General features: G+C 34.6%; 4 protein-coding genes across 7 annotated transcripts; 2 read left to right on the forward strand and 2 right to left on the reverse strand.

The window, feature by feature from the left end:
* Nucleotides 1-407: 407 nt before the first annotated feature.
* On the forward strand, nucleotides 408-7,642 carry LOC123195422 (protein NPG1-like). 3 transcript variants are annotated; one of them, XM_044609102.1, is made up of 6 exons: nucleotides 409-889; nucleotides 2,266-2,515; nucleotides 2,618-3,828; nucleotides 4,221-4,368; nucleotides 6,866-7,205; nucleotides 7,316-7,642. In XM_044609102.1, the coding sequence occupies exons 1-5, from the start codon at nucleotides 728-730 to the stop codon at nucleotides 7,183-7,185; spliced, it is 2,091 nt and encodes a 696-aa protein (XP_044465037.1). In that variant the 5' UTR covers nucleotides 409-727; the 3' UTR covers nucleotides 7,186-7,205; nucleotides 7,316-7,642. The 3 variants fall into 3 exon arrangements, with proteins under 3 accessions (XP_044465038.1, XP_044465037.1, XP_044465036.1); XM_044609101.1 differs by having other exon boundaries at nucleotides 410-889; nucleotides 7,294-7,642; XM_044609103.1 differs by having other exon boundaries at nucleotides 408-889; nucleotides 6,985-7,642.
* Nucleotides 7,643-9,617: 1,975 nt separating this feature from the next.
* LOC123195840 (pentatricopeptide repeat-containing protein At3g59040) lies at nucleotides 9,618-14,080 on the forward strand. Of its 2 annotated transcripts, none has more exons than XM_044609696.1 (7): nucleotides 9,618-9,773; nucleotides 10,116-10,428; nucleotides 10,831-11,121; nucleotides 11,683-11,931; nucleotides 12,135-12,259; nucleotides 12,836-12,934; nucleotides 13,317-14,080. In XM_044609696.1, exons 1-7 carry the CDS (start codon nucleotides 9,715-9,717, stop codon nucleotides 13,897-13,899), a joined length of 1,719 nt encoding a protein of 572 aa, XP_044465631.1. In that variant the 5' UTR covers nucleotides 9,618-9,714; the 3' UTR covers nucleotides 13,900-14,080. The 2 variants fall into 2 exon arrangements, with proteins under 2 accessions (XP_044465631.1, XP_044465632.1); XM_044609697.1 differs by having other exon boundaries at nucleotides 9,641-9,773; nucleotides 10,166-10,428.
* A 2,048-nt stretch (nucleotides 14,081-16,128) lies between these two features.
* On the reverse strand, nucleotides 16,129-19,182 carry LOC123195841 (protein DETOXIFICATION 41-like). The gene is made up of 8 exons (XM_044609698.1): nucleotides 18,839-19,182; nucleotides 17,762-18,306; nucleotides 17,580-17,666; nucleotides 17,377-17,433; nucleotides 17,060-17,298; nucleotides 16,651-16,769; nucleotides 16,482-16,568; nucleotides 16,129-16,399 (listed from the first exon to the last, which is right to left on the reverse strand). Exons 1-8 carry the CDS (start codon nucleotides 19,145-19,147, stop codon nucleotides 16,328-16,330), a joined length of 1,515 nt encoding a protein of 504 aa, XP_044465633.1. The 5' UTR covers nucleotides 19,148-19,182; the 3' UTR covers nucleotides 16,129-16,327.
* Nucleotides 19,183-21,981: 2,799 nt separating this feature from the next.
* Nucleotides 21,982-24,484, reverse strand: LOC123195843 (protein DETOXIFICATION 41-like). The gene is made up of 8 exons (XM_044609700.1): nucleotides 24,133-24,484; nucleotides 23,422-23,966; nucleotides 23,234-23,320; nucleotides 23,073-23,129; nucleotides 22,754-22,992; nucleotides 22,551-22,669; nucleotides 22,384-22,470; nucleotides 21,982-22,296 (listed from the first exon to the last, which is right to left on the reverse strand). Exons 1-8 carry the CDS (start codon nucleotides 24,439-24,441, stop codon nucleotides 22,225-22,227), a joined length of 1,515 nt encoding a protein of 504 aa, XP_044465635.1. The 5' UTR covers nucleotides 24,442-24,484; the 3' UTR covers nucleotides 21,982-22,224.
* Between the last annotated feature and the right edge of the window lie 669 nt (nucleotides 24,485-25,153).

The following is a 25,153-nucleotide window of genomic DNA, read 5'->3' on the forward strand; positions in this document are numbered from 1 at the left end:
AATTGTCATTTTCTTAAACTATTAAATGACATATTGAGATTTTAAATTTTTTTTAAAAACCCCAAAATTTTTTCAAAATTATCAAAACCCCTTTTGAAAAGGGAAAATGGAAAAAGTAAAGTGGAAAAGGAAAATTAAAAAAATAGAAAAAAAGATAAAATAAAAAATAAAAAAAATTTATACAAAATGATCCTCGTACTATTTCACTTAATGAAAGTCGTTGGTGGAAGTGGATATCTGTATAACAATCCAGTTTTTTAAAACTTAATAGGTGGTCTGTCATTTCAATAAACCTTGGGTGGGACATAGTTTTTGACCTTAATACTAAAGCTTCGTTGTCACCTTGGACCACGGAGAGATCCGAATGCTTCGTGAAACCAAAGTCAATAAACATATTAAACTTACAAAAATTAAAACATAAAAACCAAAAATAAATTATTATAAAAAAAAAAAAAATCCCTCTGTATCTGTTCTTCTTTTCAACTTCAAAATGTTAAATGCCATTAATAAATGTTTCTAAAACATGTATTTTCAGATCTGCACTGCTCTCCTCATCGTCCCTGCCGTGGCGTTTGAACCCGTATTCTACGGCTGATCGCGACGGTGAGATTAGTGGAGAAATATAGTTTATTTAATTGCTTCGGTCAACAACTCCACGAGGCTTGCAGTGAGTGATTGAAGCGTTGAAAAATCAATTTGTGAGGAAGGATAGGTGAAGGAAGTAGATATGGCGGAGACCAATGAAAATGATGGAGGAGAGTGTCTTGTTAGAGAATTTTCGGCTAATGGCATTCGTATGGAAACAACTGAAGTCGAAGCCAAACTCGACCAAGGGAATATTGAGGAGGCTGAATCTTCTTTGCGTGAAGGCTTGTCGCTTAATTTTGAGGTTTGTTTGCAGCCTTCTTTATTTTCAATTTCTGTCATTTTTTTGGCTGGTATTGACAGAATGTAGATCAGATGAATTTGTATTTTGTAAAGTAAAGAAAAAATTTAGCTATGATTTAAGCCAATCAATATTGGTGTACTCTTTGGAGCCAATGCGCTTTGAATTTGTTGGCCTCTGTTTTGAAGTCGAGTTCGCTAAGCAGGTTCATGTAGTTTCTGGCTTGTAGAATAAATGAGCGTTGAATTTTTATTGAGAGATGGTAGAGGTTGAGGTGGTTTTTTGGGTGATTATGTAGTCATATGAAGCATTATTGTACAAGTGGTGTATGAGCCATGCAAATCTTGTTACAAAGGAAGTTGCTTAGAAACACCTTCAGAACCAAATCACGAGAGAACCAAATTATTGCTGTTGTTGTTGTTGTTACTACTACTATTATTATTATTATTATAAGATAGAATACAATTAGGTTAATTGTCGGGTTGATTTGGGAACCAAGCTGAATAATTAAACTTAATCGAGTTTCTATTTGAGGACTACAAAATATAGTTCTATATTAGAGTTTGCGTATGGTTACTTTGGAACAATTCATCATGTAATATGCTGGTTTCAATTATTTTGTTTCCATATTTTTTCCCATCTGCTTGGTCTACCCTCGTTATTTGGGTTTCACTGCTATAGGTACTAGCAATGGAGCTTTCAACTTAAATGGTCATTTTTCCAATTTGTGGTTGATATTTAAGATCCTGTAAATAATAATTGGGCTGATATGTCAATCTTGGTATGGAAGTTATACATATCATGATGCTCATAATTTTGATCTGGTATTGCTCCCTGCTATTTAGTAGTTATTTTGTTGATATCTTCCCTTATTTCACTTTGAAGCCTCTGATTTGGAGGACTTAGATTGTTGCATGATGTGCCGTCTTTTGACGTAGCGGATGAGCCACCCCAAATTTCACTGCATGGTTATTTTTATTCCTCAAAACTGCACTAGTCTTTCATGAACTGTGAAAGTTGTGAACATCATATTTTTGGTTCCATCTTCTAATATGAGAAATACTTTTGATGTCATATTAGACTTTGCTTAGTTATCTTCAATTAAATGCTACTCCAGATGCGCTAACAACTTGTGCACAAATTTTTACTAATCCCTGTGTTGTGCTTGGTTATTTATAGGTTTAGTTGAGAGGTACTATTTGTATCCTTTGATGTTAAACCTTTTAAAGTGCTTACCACTTTGTCCTTTGTGGTATTATATCTATCATAATGGCCTTTTGAAAAGATTTTGGAATTCATTTATGTTAGTTTTGTAATGAATTTAATATTACAGGCATGTACAGATGTGATGCTTTCTGATTATTTATGGAAATATGCAGGAAGCAAGAGCTCTTCTTGGAAGGTTGGAATACCAAAGAGGCAATGTTGAAGGTGCTCTACGCGTGTTTGATGGCATTGATCTTCAAGCTGCCATACAACGGTTGCAACCAAACCTTTCTGAAAAACCGTCCAAAAAGGGTCGCATTCGTAGTGATTCACAGAATACTGTCTCACAACATGCTGCTAGCCTGGTGCTTGAGGCAATATATTTAAAGGCCAAATCTCTGCAAAAACTTGGGAGATTAACTGGTATGTTTTTTAACTGAACCGCTGAACAGCAGTTGGGAAATTCACTTCTTAATTTTTTTTATAGATTCCTCTTCTTCTGACATCGTTTTTGGGTTGTTGCAGAGGCTGCTAATGAATGTAAAAGTGTGCTTGATGCTGTGGAGAAGATATTTCAACAGGGTATACCTGATGTTCAAGTGGACAGTAGACTGCAAGAGACAGTAAGCCAAGCTGTGGAGCTTCTTCCAGAGCTCTGGAAGCAGGCAGGTTGCAATGAGGATGCAATTTCTGCCTATAGACGTGCCCTTCTTAGTCAATGGAATCTTGATAATGATTGCTGTGCAAGGATTGAAAAAGGATTTGCAGTATTTTTGTTGCACAGTGGAGCGGAGGCCGGTCCACCTAGTTTAGGTTCTCAGATTGATGGTTCATATATACCCAAAAATAATTTGGAAGAGGCAATTTTACTTTTAATGATTCTTATGAGGAAATATTTCCTTGGTAAGATTAAATGGGACCCATCAGTAATGGAGAACCTAACATTTGCCCTCTCTTTGTGCAACAAAACTTCTGTTTTAGCAAAGCAACTAGAAGGGGTGATGCCTGGAGTATATCAACGTTCTGACTGTTGGAATACTTTAGCTCTTTGTTACAGTGGAGTAGGAGAAAATATGACGGCCTTGAATCTGTTGAGAAAGTCTCTGCACAAACATGAGCAACCCAATGACATCATGGCACTGTTGTTGGCTGCCAAGATCTGCAGTAAGGATTCTCATCTTGCAGCTGAAGGGGTAGGTTATGCAAAGAGTGCTATCAGTAATGCTAGGGGGAAGAATGAGCATTTAAAGGGTGTAGGCCTTAGGATGTTAGGCCTTTGCCTGGGAAAGCAAGCTAAAATTTCTTCCTCTGACTATGAAAGATCTTGTCTGCAGTTTGAGGCATTAAAATCTTTGGAGGCGGCATTTTCTTATGAGCACAGCAATCTAGAGATAATTTTTGATCTAGGTGTTCAATATGCTGAGCAAAGAAATTTAAATGCTGCTTTGCGTCATGCAAAGCAGTTCATTGATGCAACTGGTGGCTCCTTATCAAAAGGTTGGAGATTGCTTGCTCTAGTTTTGTCTGCTCAACATAGATACTCTGAGGCTGAGGTGGTCACTGATGCCGCTTTAGATGAGACCACAAAGTGGGAGCAAGGATATATGCTTAGGTTAAAAGCAAAGCTGAAGATAGCCCGGTCACTCCCCACGGATGCTATTGAAACATACCGTAATCTCCTAGCATTAGTTCAGGCGCAAAAGAGATCTTTTGGCCCTTGCATTAGCGTTTCACAGGTTAGATGTAATGTTTTTACAAGCATTTCCTTATCTGAAAGGAAAAAAATGTTTTAAAATTCTCATTATCATCACTGCATCATTGCTACTTTTTTCTTTCTTTTTTTGCAAGCCAATGCATTACAATTTGTTTCAATAGCATGAAGCTTCTACAGTATTTTAGTATGAATTGCTCTGATAGCAATTTTAATTGAGCAGTTCTTGCTTTCTAATACTTGTACTTCCCAGTCTTATCTTTCTTACCTAAATAAATTTGAGTTTTTCTGTAGGTATACACTTCAATTATCAGTTGAATCTCTTTTTCTACCAAAAGTGGAATTAAAAAATATATTGAATACTAATGAGGTGCTTGATTTTGAAATTCATCATTCAACTTTTGTAATTTATAATAGGTTGACGATGATAAAGTCGATGAATTTGAAGTTTGGCATGACCTTGCAAATTTGTACTCAAAGCTTTTACATTGGAAGGATGTTGAGCTATGTTTGGCAAAAGCAAAAGAGCTGAAGCATTACTCTGCAGAAATTCTGCATACAGAAGGTGAGAACTTAAACTTTTTCAAACTTATGAATAAGCTTTTTAAGTTTCTGTAGGAAACCAGAAATAAATCCCTCAACTTTAGTGATTAAAATTCCAATTTAGTCACTGGATATTCTTGTTTTTTCTTTTACCTAGTTTAGGCTGATTTGGTTTTGATTACTTTCCTAGTTTGATGCTGTAAACTATGCATAAATTCACCTATTCACTATTGAATAAAATTAAGCAAGAATTCATCAATCTCTTTTAGTTCTTGTAACATGGTATCCAAGCTATAAAAAGCCCAATGATTGTTGATCTAGGTTCCATTTGAGCATGGTGGGGCTAACCAAGAAGATCTAGACACTGTTCAAGTTGAGCCAAGAAGAGTCAAACCCAAGTTTAGATGGGTCACCTTATGTATTGCAATTGTCAACTAGTAGCCTAGTTGCACTTGAGGGCATTGTTGGAATATAAGAAGAAAAATAAAAAATGAAAGGCCATATAATATAATGAGTACCCAAGTTAAATTAGCTTAAGTCATTTTAATAATTGGAGTCCAAAATATCATAAAGGTCAAAAATATTAAAGCCCATAATTAATAAATGTTAAAGGACTTAGTTTTCTAATAGATTCATTTTCTATAGGGTGAATATTCCCTATGTTCGACTAAAACAAGGGTCGACCACTCCTGTTTAGTGGAGCTTGTGTAAAATTTTGCACTTTTGAGAGCCATCTGCTTGGAAGGATTGGCTCAAATATTAAACAGCTTTGTTTGAATTGTTCCATGGGATATCTTTAGGAAGTACCAGTAGGTGCTTAATCAAGAATATGGCATTAGAAGGCCAAACCAATCTTGCATTACTTGGATCAGCCCCATTGACTCATCCTCTCTTTCTCAACCACAGACAGATGCACAAACCAATAGTGACCTGACCTGTTAACAGGTTTTTGTAAGTTCTTGTTAATATCTTGATTGCATAATCTGTGCTCATTCTCATTCAGGCATTGGCAGCATGTCATTTTTGTGAACACCTCTTTATGTTGAAAAAAGAATCCATCAAAAGCCCATCTCCGAGTGAAGTAATCAGTTGGATTTAAAGACTTCGTTAAACTTGTTTCATTTGGAAGATGTTGGGTTGATTGTTGTTACAGTCAACGGTCCTACTTTTTGTCCATGAATATAATCCATGTTAATAATTAGGGTGTGTTTGATTTGGTTAATATTTTATTACTACAATTAGATATTATCTTGAAGATAGATTACGTAGAAAATTACCGATATAAATTATTGCTATATTTGATAAACTTTTGTAATTATAAATAATTATTGTATTTGATTAGAGGTAATAAAACAATACACTTACTTAAATGTTTTTGGATATAAATATTTTAAAATATTTTTATGTTGTTATATTAATTGAAATTGAGATTTATTTTATTTTAAAAAAATTAATAAATAATGATATAATTATAATAAAATCAAAATTATCTTGATAATTTTTTAATACTTAAGGTAGAGTTGATAATAAGATTACTTTGTATATGACCTATCACATTATCATTAGTAATAGAAGATTACCAGAATCGTTTATTATTGATAAATCAAACAAAATAATATTAATAATAAAAGATACATTACTAGAGTAATCTTTCATTACTCTAAGCGAACACCCCCTTAGTGCTTTAATCTTTTCCTCCCTACAAAGGCCAAATTTCTCATTTGATTTTAGACTATCATCACCTGATATTTTTGGAAGAAGAAATACATATGTTGTAATTTTTCATGGATTTTCATTGTTGATTGTTGTTTCTTATCTTTCCTCATTGAATGTCATCCCATTTCTCTTTGGCCTATACCTTGAAGACACAGATGTCTTCATAAACCAATAGGACTAGATTCATTGTTAAAATCTACACTTCTTCCTCCAAATTTGAGATATGTTTAGAATTTTTATGATTACTTATTGATTTGAATGTGTCATGGATTTAAATTTTCCATTAAATTTATGATATTAAACTTGTGTACTATATTGAGATTATAATGATGAGATCGTTTCATTAACAAAAGGCCATTGTAATGGAGAATGTACAAAATAAGGCTATGGTTTTCTCTTGAGAGGGTAATTTCAGATATCACTTATTTGAAGAAAATAAAATTTATTAAATTGGGTCATCTTTTTTCCTTCTTTATTGATGTAAAATATGCAACTAGTATTGATGTACTGTATTAAAGCATCCATTTTTACGGGACAGAGTTGGAATGTTCTTATGTTATTACTTGGTTGATGTTTTGCTTGGTATAGTAGAATCTTCTGTTTAAATACATCTAATGTGATTGTTTTACTGTTCAATTATTATTATTATTTGTGAGCGGAGATAGATGTGATGCACTGTCTCCTTCATGTTTCAATGATGATAAGATTGCATCTCATGTAATCTCAACTATTAGAGTTTAAAGTTGCATAGATATCTGAGAAATTTAATAGAAAAAATGTCATTTCTTGTGTAATTCCACCAGGTGTTATGTGTCAAGGACTTGGGAATCTGCACGAAGCTCTATCTGGGTTTATTAATGCTCTTTTATTGGATCCATCTTATGTGCCTTGCAAAATACTGATTGGTCCTGTGTTGTCCAAGGTCGGCTCAAAGGCGTTGCCGGTTGCAAGAAGCTTTCTGTCAGATGCATTAAGGATAGAACCCACCAATAGGATGGCTTGGTTCTACTTGGGGATCATTCACAGGGATGATGGACGAAGAGCTGATGCAGCAGACTGCTTCCAGGCAGCCGCAATGCTTGAAGAATCTGACCCCATCGAAAACTTCAGCTCTCTTCTTTGATTGGCTCCTATATATCGAAGGTTTACATTTTTCATATACCCTACATATTTGATTCTCCCTTTTCTTAATATATGCATTGATTCTCATCCCCCACTATCATTTTTTCAGTAAAACTTTCACCTTTGTGTAGTATTCACCACTATACAGCTCTGCATATCCAGTGGTCGGGGGTGGAACGATGAATTTGTTCATCAAATATTCGGACACTTTCATAATTCTTTTTTCTTTGCCCATATTCATGAAAAGGATTTGAGGGAAGAGGTAAGTTATTGAATTTGATCTAGGAAATCAAGAACAAAAGTGTCAAGCAAATCATAGTTATCTGATTCTAGGATAATTACTAGTATAGAGCTTAGACGGGGTTTCTTAAGCATAATGTATTGGTTGATCTGCCATGATGGGTCGGCCTTGTAAATTTTGTTTTTAAAAAAGCAATTGTAGCTAAAATTTACAGATTTTTTCCTTTTCCTTTTTTTTTTTTTTGAGATATATTCATTTTTTACTATTTATTTACTTTTTTTTCTCTTAATTTTTCATTTTAAAAGATACAAGATCCATTCGATGTAAAAAATTAATTATGTGCACAAAAATTTCCTAGATGGGTTTTATAATCTTTCCTTTATGTGCTGCTTTATGTTTACGGATTATAATTCTCGGTGTTATTTGTTTTGGCAATTTGTGTTTTGAGTCTATTTATTCAAAGAGGTATATTATGTGTACTCATTTTCAGTACATAAATATATATATATTTATATGTGTCATCACATAATTTATATATTATTTTATTTTTAATTTAAAATCATTCAATTATAATATATATATATATTTGTGTATCTAAATAGATGCCCAAAGATCTCCAAGTGGAATTTCTGAATCTGATTCTTATAATCGTAGAGAACCATGATTTAATTTCTACCGGGAAAATTAAAATGTGGAGTGTAGAAGTTAGAGTCCAAAGGCGACTGACATGGCAAATAAGTAATAAACGTTAATTTTTAGGACCATAATGGTAAACGTACAAAATTAAAATTGTAATGTTTACAGAGTGAATTACGTATTCCCATCTAAGGTCACTTTTTTGGTTTTTTAATGGCATAATAAATAACACCTTTTTCACCTAAAGTTTGGTTAAAAATATTTTTCATTTTTAGATAACATAAATCATAATTTTTTATCTAAAATCTCTTTTCGGAAAAAAAAAAAAAAAAGCAATTTCACCATTTGATAAAAAAAAAAAAAAACCTCTTTTATATGTTAAAAAATCTGTAAGTCAATCTCTAACACCCTAATTTGTCTTTTGTTGGAATTTCACCAACGCCAATCTTATCATAGGGTAGAGATTGCAGAGAACGGAAAGGTCATGTAACAGAGAAGTGAGGTGCAACAAATACTAGAAATATATCAAACCATGTTGTGAAAGAAGAATGTTAAGATGACATGATAAAGCTTTTGAATGTAGATGATAAGGGAGTCACCAACGATGATTTGAGAATAGATGAGATAAAAAAATGTGAGAGGGATGGAATGAATTGTCAAAAGTTGTAATTGTTGTCAAATAGAGTTGAAATGGAAGAGATCAATGAGTTTTATAAACCACTAGAGGTTTGGTTGGAATGTAAAGAATTAAAAATAATAAAATATTTATGAGTTAAGCTAAAAACAAGGAAAATGGTGCATGAATATACTAGAGATGATAAGATTGGCATCGGAAAGTGGGTATGGAAGTTGAATCAATGTAGGAGATAAGTCATCAAAAATAAAAATGGCAATTAAGATAAAGTGGATAATAAAAAAAAAAGAGGTATGTAAGAAATGAAAATGAAGAGAATATTAATATAAATTTAATATCTAATTTTTTTTTAAATTTTTGTCAATTTACAAAAATATAATAATTTTAAAAAGTGAAATTGTTAAAACAATTTGATAATTCAACTTAAAAATGTATTAAAATGTTTTGTTGCTAATAAATTAAAAAATACGGGATAAAAAGGTGTTTACAATTTTTTTTTAATCGGTTGGGGAAATATAATTCAATTAATCTTAAATAATTTGAAATCTTGACTCTAGGATGATAATAAATAAATAATTTTCAATAAAATTATGTATATAATTTTTTTATACAAATAATAATATATCATTATATAATTAAATATTATTTTATATTTAATTTTTAAGTATTTAATTATATGATAATATTTTATTATTTATACAAATAACACTACTCAATAATTTTTCTCATGTTGACACGCTTGAATTTTGACAATTTGTGACAGAAAGTTATTCAAAAAAGGAACCTTAAAAAGTAGGGTAAAACGTAATTTCCATTATTTATTATTTTATTAATAAAATATTAAATAATAAACGACTCTTTTGTGGGAAGGCCGGAGGGCTGTTTCGGGCATTTTCGGTTCATTTACAGGCCGGTCCACACTAAAAGGATAAGATATTATGATATAAAGCGCTGCTTCTTCATGAAATGAGCAAGAGAAAATTAAAGCTCTAACAGAAGAACCTCAGTGACTCTGCTCAATGCCTCAAACTATATTCCTCAAGCCATTTATTCCAGCTCCACCTTCAGTTAATTTCGGGTTTGTTCTTTCAGCACGCTTATTTCTTTTTTTCTGTTTTCCATTTTCTTATTATATTTTGATAAACCCTTACAAAACCCTACTGTATGCGTTATATTGAAAACCGAAATTTTAATTCTATTTTGGTTCAAAGAAACCAGAAATAAATTGGGTTTCTATTTTTTTTCGGTTATGCTTATATGTTCTCAACACATAAGTTTGTACTTTGTTTGGCTTCATTGTGTTATCGAGCTTTTTGCGTTCTGTTTATAGTTTTTAGAATCTTTATATCAGTGATTTAATCTGTAATTTCTTTCTTTGTAGTATTATATAAATTTCATTTTGCATGTTGTTTCATTTCAGCCAACAGGATGTGCTTTTTAATCCTCCTGGTTCCAATGTTAAAATCCCAGGGCGAGTCGGAGTAATTTGTATGGGTATGTTGGCGCCAAGGAAGTGGATGCAGAAGAGGAAGAAAGTGGAAATATTTAATGATGCATTTGACGAAGCTGATCAGAAGAATTGGAGGAAACTGATGAATCAAATTGAGGAGACAGGTTCTGCGGTTGCAGTGTTAAGAAGTGAAAGGACCGGAGGGCAGCCTCTTCCTAAAGACTTGGTTTTGGGCACCTTGGTTAGATTTAAGCAGCTAAAGAAATGGAACCTTGTTTGTGAGGTAATTTTTTTTCCTTTTCTCATATATAAAGTCAGGAACCTGTTTTAGTTCAGATTTTGTAGATTGAGAATCAGTATGATAGATGGCGTTGATAAGGAAATTTATGTTTTGATAGTTGTTAAGTTTTGAAAATTACCTTTTTTTGTTGAATCACCTTTTTAAACTCATTTCCTCCCCCCATATCAGTATTGTCCATAAACATGTGGATTTATTTGTATTCGGAATTTTGTAGGATCATGAAATTAGAAACTTATAGAGCATATACTTGTCGCAAAGGTTTGCATCATTCCTATCCTTCCTCAGTGCATGATAAAAGTTTAAGTTCTGGACCTTAGGCACTGCTAAAGTGCTAGTAATTTCTTTTATGTTAACTCACTACGTGCTGATCTCCTTTGTCTGTAGATACTTGAATGGCTGCGCATACAGAGTTGGTGGGATTTCAATGAAATGGATTTCCTGATGCTTATTACAGCATATGGAAAGCTGGGGGACTTCAACAAGGCTGAGAAGGTCTTAAGTTTCATGAATAGGAAGGGCTATGTGCCAAATGTTGTATCCCACACTGCTCTTATGGAAGCATATGGAAAAGGAGGCCGATACAATAATGCTGAGGCAATATTTAGAAGAATGCAGTCATTGGGCCCTGCACCTTCTGCTTTAACGTATCAAATTATTCTTAAATTATTTGTGGAGGTAGTCGGCTCTTTCAAAGTATTTCCTTACAACTGTTTTGTGATCTGTTATTTAGTAAGCAGTGTAATGGCAAACTAAAAATTGGACTGGCATTGTAGAAAACAAGAAATTATGGTAATGTCATCTTATAATTTACGAAAAATATAAATTATTCTAAAATAATCTGTTGACTTTCCACTATGTAGATAATGTGTGTAGATACAAATAGATATAGAAAGGGTTGAAGGAGGAAGAATCAATTTAAGGAATAACTGGGAAGAAATCTTTGGTTTATTCAATCAAGATAGGGTAAATGAGGATAACTTTGAATAATATCCGTGGAAATTGAAACTACAAATTTTCCATTCAGTTGGGCACTCACAGTTCAGCCATATATACATGCAAACGTTGAATGTAAATCTTTTCTGGACAACTGAAAGAATTATCTGAAGGTGATTTTTAGGATAACTAGTGTGGTTACAGCCCAAAAGTAAGACTAGCGTTGTTGTTTTTTCAAAATGTTCTATAAATTCAGTAATTGATGCTTTCAAATCTCATTGTGCAATATTGGGGCTAATGCAGGGAAACAAGTTTAAGGAAGCTGAAGAACTTTTTATGACCCTTCTGAATGAGGAAAAATCACCTCTGAAGCCAGACCAGAAAATGTTCCACATGATGATCTATATGCATAAGAAGGCTGGGAATTATGAAAAGGCTCGTAAAATATTTGCACTGATGGCTGAGCGCGGAGTCGAGCAATCCACTGTCACTTATAATAGTCTTATGTCATTTGAGAATAACTACAAGGAGGTTTCTAATATCTATAACCAGGTGAAATTTATGAATCAATTTTAAATCTGTCTTTTTCCCCTCTAGATTGGAATTTGCTTTGAAAGTTACTGACTACACACCATTTTTTTCTTTAGATTTTCTGAAGCTTGGGTCTTTCTACTATATTATTCTTAGCCCCTTTTGTCTTTTAAGACCTTTGTAGATCTTCATTCTTCAGATATTGAATAAATGCCTACTTTCAGATGCAAAGAGCCAATCTGAGACCTGATGTGATTAGCTATGCCTTACTCATTAAGGCTTATGGGAAAGGTCGAAGAGAAGATGAAGCTTTAGCTGTTTTTGAGGAGATGCTGGATGCTCGTGTCAGGTATGTGAGGACAATTTTTTTTTCTCTTGTGATCGAGGGAGTCCTATTTGGTAGGGCCCACTGTACTATAGATGAATCTAACCTGGTCAGAGTTGCTTCTTAGCATGAAAAGCATACAGACATACTGAGCCAGAAAGGTTCCAATAGACAATAAAATATATATAGCCTCGATAGGAAATGTGTTATATTGTGTAAAATTGTAAGTCAAATCAGAAGGATGGCCTCCCTAACAGGGTCTTCAGTGATTAGCTGAAGAGAAATATGGGTCTTCTCCAAATGCTCAAATTGAGTCGCTACATGTGGCTTACCCAAATACCTTAAGCTATTCTTCTGTGAACTTAGTCTGACTTGAAAATCATTATAAAAAACTTCATCTTATGGTTGGCAGCTATTTCTGCTGTCATCATTATTTAGAAGGGTATTCTGTACTTATGGTTTCCTTGATCTGGTTCAAATTCTTGTTCTTATTGTATCAAAAAATGCTGTTCAATACATTTATATTTTTTCAGTTAAAATTTATCTCCTTACTGTTTCTTTTAGAAGCTCAACCACCGTTTCATTCTGTTTCCTTTCCAGACCAACCCGCAAAGCTTATAATATCTTGCTTGATGCATTTGCAATCTCGGGGATGGTGGAACAGGCCCGGACTGTCTTCAAGAGCATGAGAAGGAACAGGTACCTAATATGCGATGCAAGTCACTATAGCACTTGGAGAACATGAATTTTTATCTTCCATGTATCAAGGCTTATTATTTTGATTTGTCATGTGTAATAGCAATCCTTCCTAGGTTGTCCTGAGTACAGAACCAAAAATTTTAAAATGGATATGTTTAATGTTTATCCCCCAATCCTTATGTAAGTAGTATTCAAATTGCTTGTTGCCATTTCTGTTGTTCGGATATGACTACTATTTAATACTGATTTGATAATCTGAAATGTGCATTTCTAGACTGAAATGAGTTTGCCATTGCCATGTCTACCACAGTAATTACTACATGAGTTATTTAATCTTTAAGTGGAATATACACTGCTCTTATTATCTTTTTATCTCTTGCAGATGCACCCCAGATATTTGCTCTTATACGACTATGTTATCAGCTTATGTGAACTCATCTGACTTGGAAGGGGCTGAAAAGTTCTTCAGAAGATTGAAACAAGATGGATTTGAGCCTAACATTGTCACTTATGGGACCCTGATCAAAGGATATGCTAAGGCAAATAATCTTGAAAAAATGATGGAAATTTATGAAAAAATGCGAGTAGGTGGTATAAAAGCCAATCAAACAGTCTTCACTACAATCATGGATGCATATGGCAAGAACAAGGATTTTGACAGTGCTGTTGTTTGGTATAAGGAAATGGAATCTTGTGGTGTTTCTCCAGACCAGAAAGCAAAGAATATTTTGTTGTCTCTGGCTCGGACTGCAGATGAACAGCAAGAAGCTAATGAAGTTGTAGGAAATTTGGATTATCAGGGCAATGAGCCTAAGATTAATGGAGTATCTAGATTTGTTGATGACGAAGATGAGGATGCTAAAGAGGCCATTTCTTATAATGAAATGCAGGATGAATTGACATTTTGTAATGATGATGAGCAAAATGAAAAAGTTATACGAACTCTACAAACAGTTGATTTGTGAATTCAGTTATTTTGGTCTTTGGTATATTTGTATTACCAAAATCTTGACAAATTACTTCAGCGTTTATCAACACACTCTTCATGTAAATGAAGTCATCATCATCCCATTGTGTCTTATTGGATCTTGTGACAGTATTTTGTTGTTGATATTTTATAAAATGAGTCAATTTTGGCCTGTCCAATGTACATGCATACCATTTTGGTAACCATGTTGAATAACTTGTGATGCAGAAGCAGAGAAAGATCTTCTACTTACTGCTACTCCTGAACAAGTTTTGAATCCAATCACGTATCCAACTGGGAGTTCAACTTACTGCTACTCCTAAATATATTTTGAGTAAATAATAAAATAAAGTTTCCCTGCTCTAGTCAGCTAAGGCTACGGTCTCGGTGTTAAGAGTACTTGTTCACACGGTCAGTAGCTTTTACCACCTGCTGAAACATTACCAACATTGAGAAATTGCTCGACTGCAACACATTTTCATACATTACATGATTTATTTATGAAAACCTTTGGCTTTGGCTTACCTCTGCATCCCAATTTGTTCTTACTGTGATAACAGTTAGAGTTAATGTTTGAAACACAACTCCAATGATCAACCCCCACCAAGTACCCTGAACAATGCACAGACATACCATTTTGTTAATGATGTCTAGTAAAATTACCTTACATAAGTAGGAAAGATCTTCAACTTACTGCTACTCCTAAATGAGTTTTGAAGCCAAGCACACATCCAGTCGGGAGACCAATAATGTAGTAAGTGGCTACATTTACATAAGCAACTGCAGCTTGCCACCCACTTCCAATGGCCACACCTGAAAGTATAGGCTGAATTCCATTCAAGAAAACAGATATGGCAAGTAGTGGTGTCAAATTCGAAACAGCTTCGACAACCTCAGAATCTGATGTGAAGAGTTTACTCAATGCAACCCGTAATATTAAAACTATAGCACTGAAAACTACACTGATGAAGACGCTGGTCAGGTTCACGACTACCACTGAAAATTTTGCAACTCTGGCATGTCCTGCTCCAAGTTCATTACTCACACGAACACTGCAGTCGATCAGTTTAAAACAAGGGAAAATGAAATTTTTGGTGCAAACCAGTGGAATAATTTCTCAATTTGAAGTGTTTCACTAACCTGGCTCCATTAGCTAGGCCTAGCATAAATTGCAAGTCCCAGCTCAAGTAATTCATACTGAAAATTTATCACATCAGAGCTTCATGTAATTGTAAAATGTTTATATTAAAATATGGAAGGAGGAGATGTTGAAGATTTTTATTTACCATATGGAAATGGAATCTAGTGAGACTTTAGGATGAGGGAGAAGTCCATATATAAGCACCAGACCTTGGCTGTACCAAATCTTCAAACTGAAAATAAAGAGAGTAATACTATATATACTCATTTTAAGTATACAAATAAATACACATTTGATATATATCATTATATGATTTAATGTTATTTTATTTTTAATTTAAAATAATCTAATCATTTGATAACATATATCAAATATATATTTATTTATCTATTCAAAATAAGTATATATAATTTTATCGAAATAAAAAAAAAAAAGGTATGAGATGTTCAACATTAGTAATCATATAAAATACCCAACTGGGTAAGACACAGACAGAGTGAAAGGTTCCGTTTATTCACTAACCAAAGCATAACAGCAGAAGCCATAGTAAGCTTGAAATAAGGACAAATTCCGTCAAACGCTTTGATGGAAAAGCCAGTCCCGATCTGACTCCCACCCAAAAAGACGGGGCCACCAACTCATCGCCACCGGCCTATGCTCCAAAAACTCCCCAATCGTCTCCGACGACAAGTCGGGTTTCCAGTCCAGCCCCATCAACAATGGCTGATTCTCTGTAAGTCTACGATTATAATCTTGGACCAATTATACAAGTTTTCAATTGAATTTACTGTAAAAAACTTATGAAACTGAAGTTATCTGCTGTGCTCCTTTTCCCTCTTTAAGTTCTTGACATGGCTTTGGAACATTTATGTTCATGGACAAATTGCTAATGCTTCTCCTAGCAAAAATGATTCCATCCAGTGAAACTTTTAGTTTTAATATTCGTGAACCATCGAATAATTCTTGATGAGAGTATACACTGTGTTTGGACTGCCTTGTAATGAAACATACGAGGTTCTTATTCTTTCATATATCTTTGCTGATGTAAAAACTGACATTAAAAAAAAAAAAAAAAACAAACTTCTGTCCAAATTTGTCTTGAACTTGTGAATGAATAATGAAACAAAAGAATGTTTGGAATAATATATTATTGAAACTCAAATTTTCTCTTCTTTCATGGCATTCATTCTCACTTTTCGATTTCATACAGACTCACATTCACATAATGCAGAAACAGGGCAGTCTAAATTAAAAATAGTGATGATTTTGAAACAAAGAAATGTCTTCATGCGTTAGTCACCAAGTCTAGGGTCTCCTCATTTGCAGAACTCTTCACACGTTCAGCAGCTTTCACAACCTACGAAAGCAATTCCAACAGTGAGAATTCGTCAACTGAAACCCATCTTAATTATTTATGAAAACCTGTAGCTGTAGCTTACCTCTGCATCCCAATTCGTTCTGAGTGTGAGAACAATCAGAGTTACTGTTTGCAGGGAAACTCCAATGATCAACCCCCACCAAATACCCTGAAACAATGGAGATGAATACCTTTTGTTGGCTATGCCTAATAACTTGCAGTATAGAAGTAGAGAAAGATGATCAACTTACTGCTACTCCTAGAGAGGTCTTGAAGCCAAGCACACACCCAACCGGGAGACCGATGAAATAGTAGGTGGTTACATTAACATAGGCAACTATAGCTTGCCACCCACTTCCAATGGCCACACCTGAAATTTCCAAAAAGAAGGAAAAATTATTTCTTGAAAACAAAGGTTGGTATTGGGCACTTTGCCACTTTGGATACACAATTTATTGTGGTTTTGCTTTTGGATTTTGTAACTCATAACATGTTTTTAACAGTTTAATTTAATTAGTTTTATCTTAGTATCCCAAACGATGTGGAATGCATATAGAAACCCAACATTCGTCTCATGTTTTGCAAATATAAAATTTGTCTAGGGTGTCACAAAAATCAATGATCCCATTTGGAGGCAGAGCATCATCGTTAATAACTTGCCTGAAAGTATAGGTTGAATTCCATTCAACAAAACAGACATGGCAAGTAGTGGCGTCAGATTTGAAACTGCTGCTATAACTTCAGCATCAGATGTGAAGAGTTTACTTAATCCAACCCGGAAGATTAAAATTATGGCACTGAAAATTATACTAATGAAGACACTCGTGCTGGTCACTACTACTACGGAAAATTTTGCAACTTTGGGATGTGCTGCTCCAAGTTCATTGCTTACCCTGACACTGCAGCGAGTTTGCAAACAGGAAATGAACATTTTGATGCAGACCATTGGAATATGTTATGCGAAGTATTTCACTAACCTGGCAGCTGCGGCCAGGCCCAGCATAAATGTCATGTCCCAGTTTAGGTAATTCATGCTGAAATAATTTAACAGTAGAGATTAGAGCTACATGTAAGGGTTCACTTGTTTGGTATAGTCGGTTTAACCTCGAAGAGGTGATCTGACTGAAATAGAGTTTCTGTGTTAAAAAAAAAAAAAGGGTATTTTGAAATCATGACACACCATACAGAGATGGAGTCAAGTGCGATCGTAGGATTAGTGAGAAGACCAGAAATAAGCACCAGTCCTTGGTTGTACCAAATCTCTAAACTGAAATGAGAAAGAGTATTATATGATAAACTTTATAATTATATAAAATCTTCGAGCTGAGATATAACTGAGATTGACAGAGTGTTAGCACAAACCAAAGCATAACAGCAGAAGCAATGGTAAGCTTGAAATAAGGCCAAATTCCTTTGAAAGCTTTGATTGACAAGCCAGTCCAGGTTTCCTTGCAAGATGGGCTCAGGACAATGTAAAGACCATTTATAATAGAAAGCAGCCACCAAGAGAAACTCAGCGTGAGAGCTGCTCCTATGAGGCCATAATTCAAGGCATAAACAACAAGCCATGTTAACAGTATGTGCAACAGAAATACCCCAACAGACATGTATGCTAGAGGGTTTACTATGTTCTGCGCTTGAAGAAAACGTTGCATTGGGCAGCTCAGTGCAAATGCGTAAAGTTGAGGGACCAAACCGCGAGCGAAAATTTGGCCCTGCTCGGCTATGCTCTCTGATTGCCCCATTGCTTTAAGAATCGGACATGAGTACCAGTACAAGAATGTGAGGAGTATAGCTGCTCCCACGTGCAGTACAATTGCTCTTTGGCAAATGATGCCCATTTCTGAATATTTCTTGGCTCCATAAGCTTGTCCACATACAGTTTGAACTGCACTGGCCATGCCCAACTGTTGTATTTTTTTCCCCCAAAGAAACAGTCGAGTAAGACAAATTTTACTTTACAAAAAAGAAACAAGTAAAACAAATTTTAAACAATAACGAAGAACTTATACTATTATTTATAATGAGAACCCTTGGAGAGTTCTCATAAAAAATGGTTTTGTTTGAACAAATAAATTTTTTTATAGGAAGTTTAAATAGTTTAATAATTAACGAGTTTTAATAATTAGAAGTTCTCAAATTATTTAATTAGTTTTATTTTTCTCGTGCTTTATCAATATAAAATTTATTTAGAGAATCAACCTTGTTTGGGATGCTAAGATAAGATTGTTTAAATAGTTTATGATTACTTTAAGTTATTAAGACGTATTTTAAGTTACGAAATCTATAAATAAAACCATAACAAATTATGTTTTTAAAATGAAAAATATGTTGACATTGGACCGAGCATTGGTCTAAAATGTTATATTAATAAGCATAAGACTTAGATTCATTATTTTAAAGTATTATCAACAAGCTAAAAAGTCAAAAGACACATACCATGATTCCATAAGCAAGACCTTGAATTCCAACACTAGCAATGGAGGCACCAGCGAGCTCTAAAGCACCCAAATGCCCACTAAACATCAACGTGACGAAACTAAGCATGTAACTGAACACAGAATAAACAATAGAGGACCCAGACAGAAGCCAGAGCAGCCGTGACTCCCACCCAAAAAGACGTGGCCACCACCTCATTGCCACCGGCCTGTGCTCCAAAAACTCTTCGATCATCTCAGACGACAAGTCAGGTATACTGACATGCGAGTCCAGCCCCAGCAACAACGGTTGATACTCTGCAGGGCACATGATAACAAACTTAGCTTCTGATGACAAAATTTGGCTGAGAAGTGACGAGAACTGAATTGAAATCAATGAGGTGCTGATGGAGATATGTTTATATACATGCATTGATATTATTTTAATTTAACTAACGTTCAACTTAATATTATAATCTGTTCTAATTCATTCAAGGACGTGGGAAGGTCATGGCGTGAGCTAATTTAGAATCGAGATTCAATGTCAGCATCCAAGTATAAGTTTTCAATATAATATGAATGTAAAAACTATGAAACACTGAGCAGAATGATAATAAAATTGGTTGTGCAGCTAATAAGTTTTGACATCAGAGTCATCATACAAAGGGACGTACATTTGAAACTAAAGTGACTTCATGTCGACATGACTTTGGAACTTCTGTGTTCTATGGACAAATTTACACGACAAAAACTGTGACACCTAATGCAAATCCCACATCGACAAAGAACAAAAGAAAATATTGAGTTTATATATGCATTTTTCATGACTTGAGATATTAAAATAAGAATAGTTGAATAGCTCTTTCAGTTATTTTGGGTTACAAAATCTAAAAGCAAAACTTGATAAAAAATATTTAACTACACTATAGATTTTAATGAAAGAAAACTCTTTCATAATATCGGGTGTTGACAGCGAAAGTCGTCGGAATTTCAGTAGTAATATAATTTTCTTCTGGCGTAGCATGATTATCTTGGCGTGGATCAGTTCCAGTATGATCCCACGTATGTTTAATCCTACGGTACCAACCATTCAACTGTTTTCCAAATAAGTGGGTAGGCAGAGTGCATGACTACAAGGAATTTTGTAGAGGTGAGGAATTTTGCAGAGGTGATCTTGGGTTGTTGCCCTATTGCTGTCATACCGATTGCGTGTCATCCCTTCTTAGCAAAATGATTCTCTCCAGATTTCCGCTTGTCTTGTATCTATATTTAATATTTGTAAACCATATGATATTCGGTATATTCTACCTCTTAAGATAGATTTCTACTCAAAGCTTATTTCTGAAAATTGTCGAGATATCAAGACAAATGACCAAACAACGATCAATGACTAGGCGACATTTTAGACAATTCCTACCTGACATTCAATAAGAGAAAAGAAAGTCTACTTAGATAGAGATAAGACAAAAAAAAGAATTTGTCTATATCCTTTATGGATATTCAAAAAATAAAATAAAAAATAGATATAAAATTACTGTTTTTAAAAGTTTTAGGGGAAATTGAATTTAAAAATATAAAAATTTCAATTTACAGATGAAAATATTATTTTTCAAAGTTTAAAAATTTTAGATAAGAATAAAATATTGATTTTTAAAATTTAAAAGAGAAAATAATAAATTTTTAATTTTTTAATATAAAAAATAAAATAATTAATTTATCTCTTTTGTTAACCGAAAGAGTTAAGAACAGTTGGATATGGCGAAAGTTTGGATTTTCCTGATTTAAATTATAAGTTTAAAAGATTCAAGATTTTTAATACAGTATCAAAGATGTAAGGCCACGGCCCATTTATTTTGGGACATTTTGAGCATGGTGGACAGAGCCTAAAAACGTCATACCCGTGTTCAAATCCAAGTGGACCCAGGGCTAAGCCGAAAGAGAGCTAAACAAAGTTGGAATCGCCACACCCAAGTTTAGATGGGTCACCCAACACAAGGCAAGTGCTGATTGAGCTCATGAGTTGTAGCCAATGCGTTGGTTTACGCATTTGCACTCAGCGGCGCTGGGCTGGGCTAAGCCGAAAGATTTATAATACTTTCTAAAAGAGACCCCGTCATGAGCCAATTTTGGAGGCAGATTTTGACTTCAGGGGGATTCAACTAAGGGTGAGCTCGCTTAATATCCTCAATCTATGACCAAACCAAAGTGCTCAAGTGGTATCTAAAGGAGTACCTTCGTGCTTTCACTGTAGATCATCCAAGGCAATGGTTTACTTATCTCAGATGGGTTGTATCATTACGACACAAGCAACCGATCTGCTATTTTCATCACACCGTTCCAAGTTATATTCGAGAGGCCTTCACGTACAATTCTTTCCTAAGGAATTCGTTGATTTAGGCAATCAACGCGATCTTGAGTACCAGGGTTGCATTATTAAACAAATTGGAACAACATCTCAGCCAAGCTCGTAATCGGATGAAACAAGAAGTCAATAAGAAGGGCAAGGAAATCTCTTTTCAACCATACAGGCAGGAAACTGTAGCTCACCGATTGAACTCAAAACTCAATTGTCATTACTTTGTACCATTTCCACTTGTATCCGCAGTGGGATCGGTGGCTTATATGTTGAAATTATCATTAGGAAATAAGATACACCCAGCGTTCCATGTGTCACTGTTGAAATCGTTCAAGGGAGAAACCCCAGCAGATTGTTAATTGTTGTTCAAGGAGTTTGGCTCTAACTCAGAGATTGCGTTTGCTTAACAAATCAATTTGGTTCGTATCAATACACATGCCAAGAACAGGGAAATGGAATCTTGTGGTTTTCCACCGCAGATGAACAAGAAGAAGCTAATGAAGTCATAGGGAATTTAGATCATCATGGCTATGAGCCTAAGGTTGATGAAGTTACTGGGTTTGTTGATGGTGAGGATGACGATGAGAATTGAGTATGCAGAAGAGGCTGTTTCCTGTTGTGAGAAGCAAGATGGGATGAATTTATTATTTTGTTAGGATGATTTATTTGCAGAAATGTGTCCTGCTTTATAGTTGTATTGATATCAGTCATCCATCATCCAATTGTGACCTTCTGCCTCTAATAATGAGTCTATGTTGCCCTGAATTCCATGTAAAATGAATCATTTATAGCATGCAAATTTATACCAATGAACTAACTAGTTTAGACTTTCATTTGATCCGAAGACAGGCCAAAATTGACATACATAATCTCCTATCTAATTCTTTCTCTAACTTGTGATTTGAACATGACACTATAGAACGCTCAGAATCTAGTTTACAGAGCCCCAGATTCTGGGTTCTTATATTGCTTACTCTCTGATTCTCACTGTTGACCTTACATGTTGTTCCAGTTTAAAATATTAATAAAGTTTGAATCAACATGTCATGTGCTCATGCTTTAGTCACCAAGTCTAAGGTCTCCTCATTTGAAGAATTCTTCACACGCTCAGCAGCTTTTACAACCTACAAAAGCAATACCAATAGTGAGAAATTGCTGAACTGCAACTCATCCTTGTATATTGCATAATTTTATGAAAACCTGCAGCTTACCTCAGCATTCCAATTTGTTCTGGCTGTGAGGATAATCAGTGTTACTGTTTGCAAGAGAACTCCAATAATCATTCCCCACCAAATTCCCTGAACGATGTACATGGGAAAATTTTTGTTAAAGATGTCTTATTAAGGCAGCAAAGAAGCAGAGAAGATCTTCAACTTACTGCAACTCCTAAATAAGTCTTGAAGCCAAGCACACATCCAATTGGGAGGCCGATTATGTAGTAAGTGGCTAGATTAACGTATGCAACCACAGCCTGCCACCCACTTCCAATGGCAACACCTGAAATTTCAGAAACAGGGAAAATTATTGCCTCAAAACACAATGATCCCATTTGGAGGGGAAGCATTGTCATTGCTAACGAACCTGACAGAATAGGCTGAATTCCATTCAAGAAAACAGACATGGCTAGTAGTGGTGTCAAATTCGAAACTGCTTCTATAACCTCAGAATCAGTTGTGAAGAGTTTACTCAAACCATCCCGGAATATCAATACAATTGCACAGAAAACTATACTGATGAAAATGCTGGTTGAGGTCACAACTACCACTGAAAATTTTGCAACTCTGGGGTGCCCTGCTCCAAGTTCGTTGCTCACCCGGACACTGCAGTCAGTTTGCAAAGAGGGAAATGAAAATTTTGATGCAAACCATTGGAATATCTCAATTTGAAGTGCTTAATTAACCTGGCTGCTGCAGCTAGGCCCAGCATAAATTGCATATCCCAGTTCAGGTAATTCATACTGAAAGTATATCACAACAGAGCAGCATGTAAGTGTAAAATTTTGCTATATGTTAAAGATATGAAAAAGGAAACAGAATAAGGGATGTTCACGTTATGGCATACCATATGGAAATGGAGTCTAGTGCAATTGTAGGATTAGCGAGAAGTCCGGATATAAGCACCAGTCCTTGGTTGTACCAAATTTCCAAACTAAAATTATAATATGATTGACATTAGTAATCTTATAAAATATACAAACTAGTGTAAGATAAGACTGAGACACACACAAACAGAGAGTTCTGGTTACAAACCAAAGCATGATAGCAGAGGCAACAGTGAGCTTGAAATAGGGCCAAATTCCTTTAAACGCTTTGATAGAGAAGCCAGTCCAGGTTTCTTTGCAAGAAGGACTTAAAACAATGTAAGCACCATTTAAAATAGCAAGTAACCACCAAGAGAAACTCAGTGTGAGAGCTGCCCCTATTAGGCCATAATCCAGCACATAAACAACAACCCATGTTAACAGCACGTGCAGTAAAAATACCCCAACAGACATATATGCCAAAGGGTTTACTATGTTCTGTGCTTGAAGAAAACGTTGCATAGGACAGCTTATTGCAAATGCATAAAGTTGAGGGATCAAACCGAGAGCAAAAACTTGCCCCTGCTCGGCTATGCTTTCCGATTGCCCAAGTGCTTTAAGAACTGGACCTGAGAACCAATACAAGAACGTGAGGAGCACAGCCGCTGCCACATGCAGTACAATTGCTCTTTGGCAAATGATGCCCATTTCTGAATATTTCTTGGCTCCATAAGCTTGGCCACACACGGTTTGAACTGCACTAGCCATGCCCAACTGTGTTTTTTTTTTTTTTCAAAAGAGTAGTCAAGTAAAACAAATTTTAAACAAATAGAAAAATGGTTTTGTTCTTGTTTTTGTATTCTCAGATGTTTCTCCTTCTCTATAAATTAAAATATTATTATTTAATTCATTCTAGTGCTACAAGAGAAGAGACACATACCATGATTCCATAAGCGAGACCTTGAATTCCAACGCTGGCAATGGAGGCACCAGCGAGCTCTAAAGCACCCAAATGCCCACTGAAACTCAACGTAACAAAACTAAGCATGTAATTGAACACAGAAACAATAATAGAAGAGCCAGATAACAGCCAAAGCAGGCGTGATTCCCATCCAAAAAGACGGGGCCACCACCGCAGCGCCACCGGCCTTTGTTCCAAAAACTCCTCAATGACGACGGAAGACAAGTCGGGTATGCTGGAATGGGAGTCCAGCCCCAGCAACAACGGTTGGTACCCTGCACTCCCCATGTCACTACAAGCAATGGTAAATGCAAGTGACTTCTCTGGAAATTATATACGGATGCATGAATTCCATAAGTTAAACTTAAATATGATATAACTAACATTCCACTTGCTAACTTCATTTCTGAATTGGAAAGGCAGGTAGACCCGTGAACCCGCACAACCCATTGTCTTTTGGTCACCACCCTTATTAATCATCTAGTTGATTACAGACAGGGCTATACCCCAGTTAGTAAATACAGACCGGACAAAAAATAATACGAAAATTTAGAAATATTATATGTATATATTTTAAATATATTTAAAAAAAATACATACTTACGTATATTATGTGATAAAAATTTCACGTTTAATTCAAAATTATCCAATCACATGATGACACATATCAAATATATATTTAATATGATAAATAGTAAAAAGTATGTTTGTAAAAAATGTGAGGAGATTTAATATGACACATCTCGATATTATATTTTAAAAAATACGATAATAACTATAATAATTTTAGTATTGTTCATTGGACAAGTTAAAATCAATATAATATTTTATATACAAATATTTTATCGGTTATTAAACCTGACATTACATAATTTATAATAGATTTCTAAATTATAATTTCAATACATTTAAACATAATATATAATCACGAGTCATTTATAGTGTCTCAAACACATAACATAGTTATTTAATAAATCACAATAATGGATTTTTCTATTTT

Source organism: Mangifera indica, chromosome 14, assembly GCF_011075055.1.
Source record: "Mangifera indica cultivar Alphonso chromosome 14, CATAS_Mindica_2.1, whole genome shotgun sequence".
Taxonomy (NCBI): domain Eukaryota; kingdom Viridiplantae; phylum Streptophyta; class Magnoliopsida; order Sapindales; family Anacardiaceae; genus Mangifera; species Mangifera indica.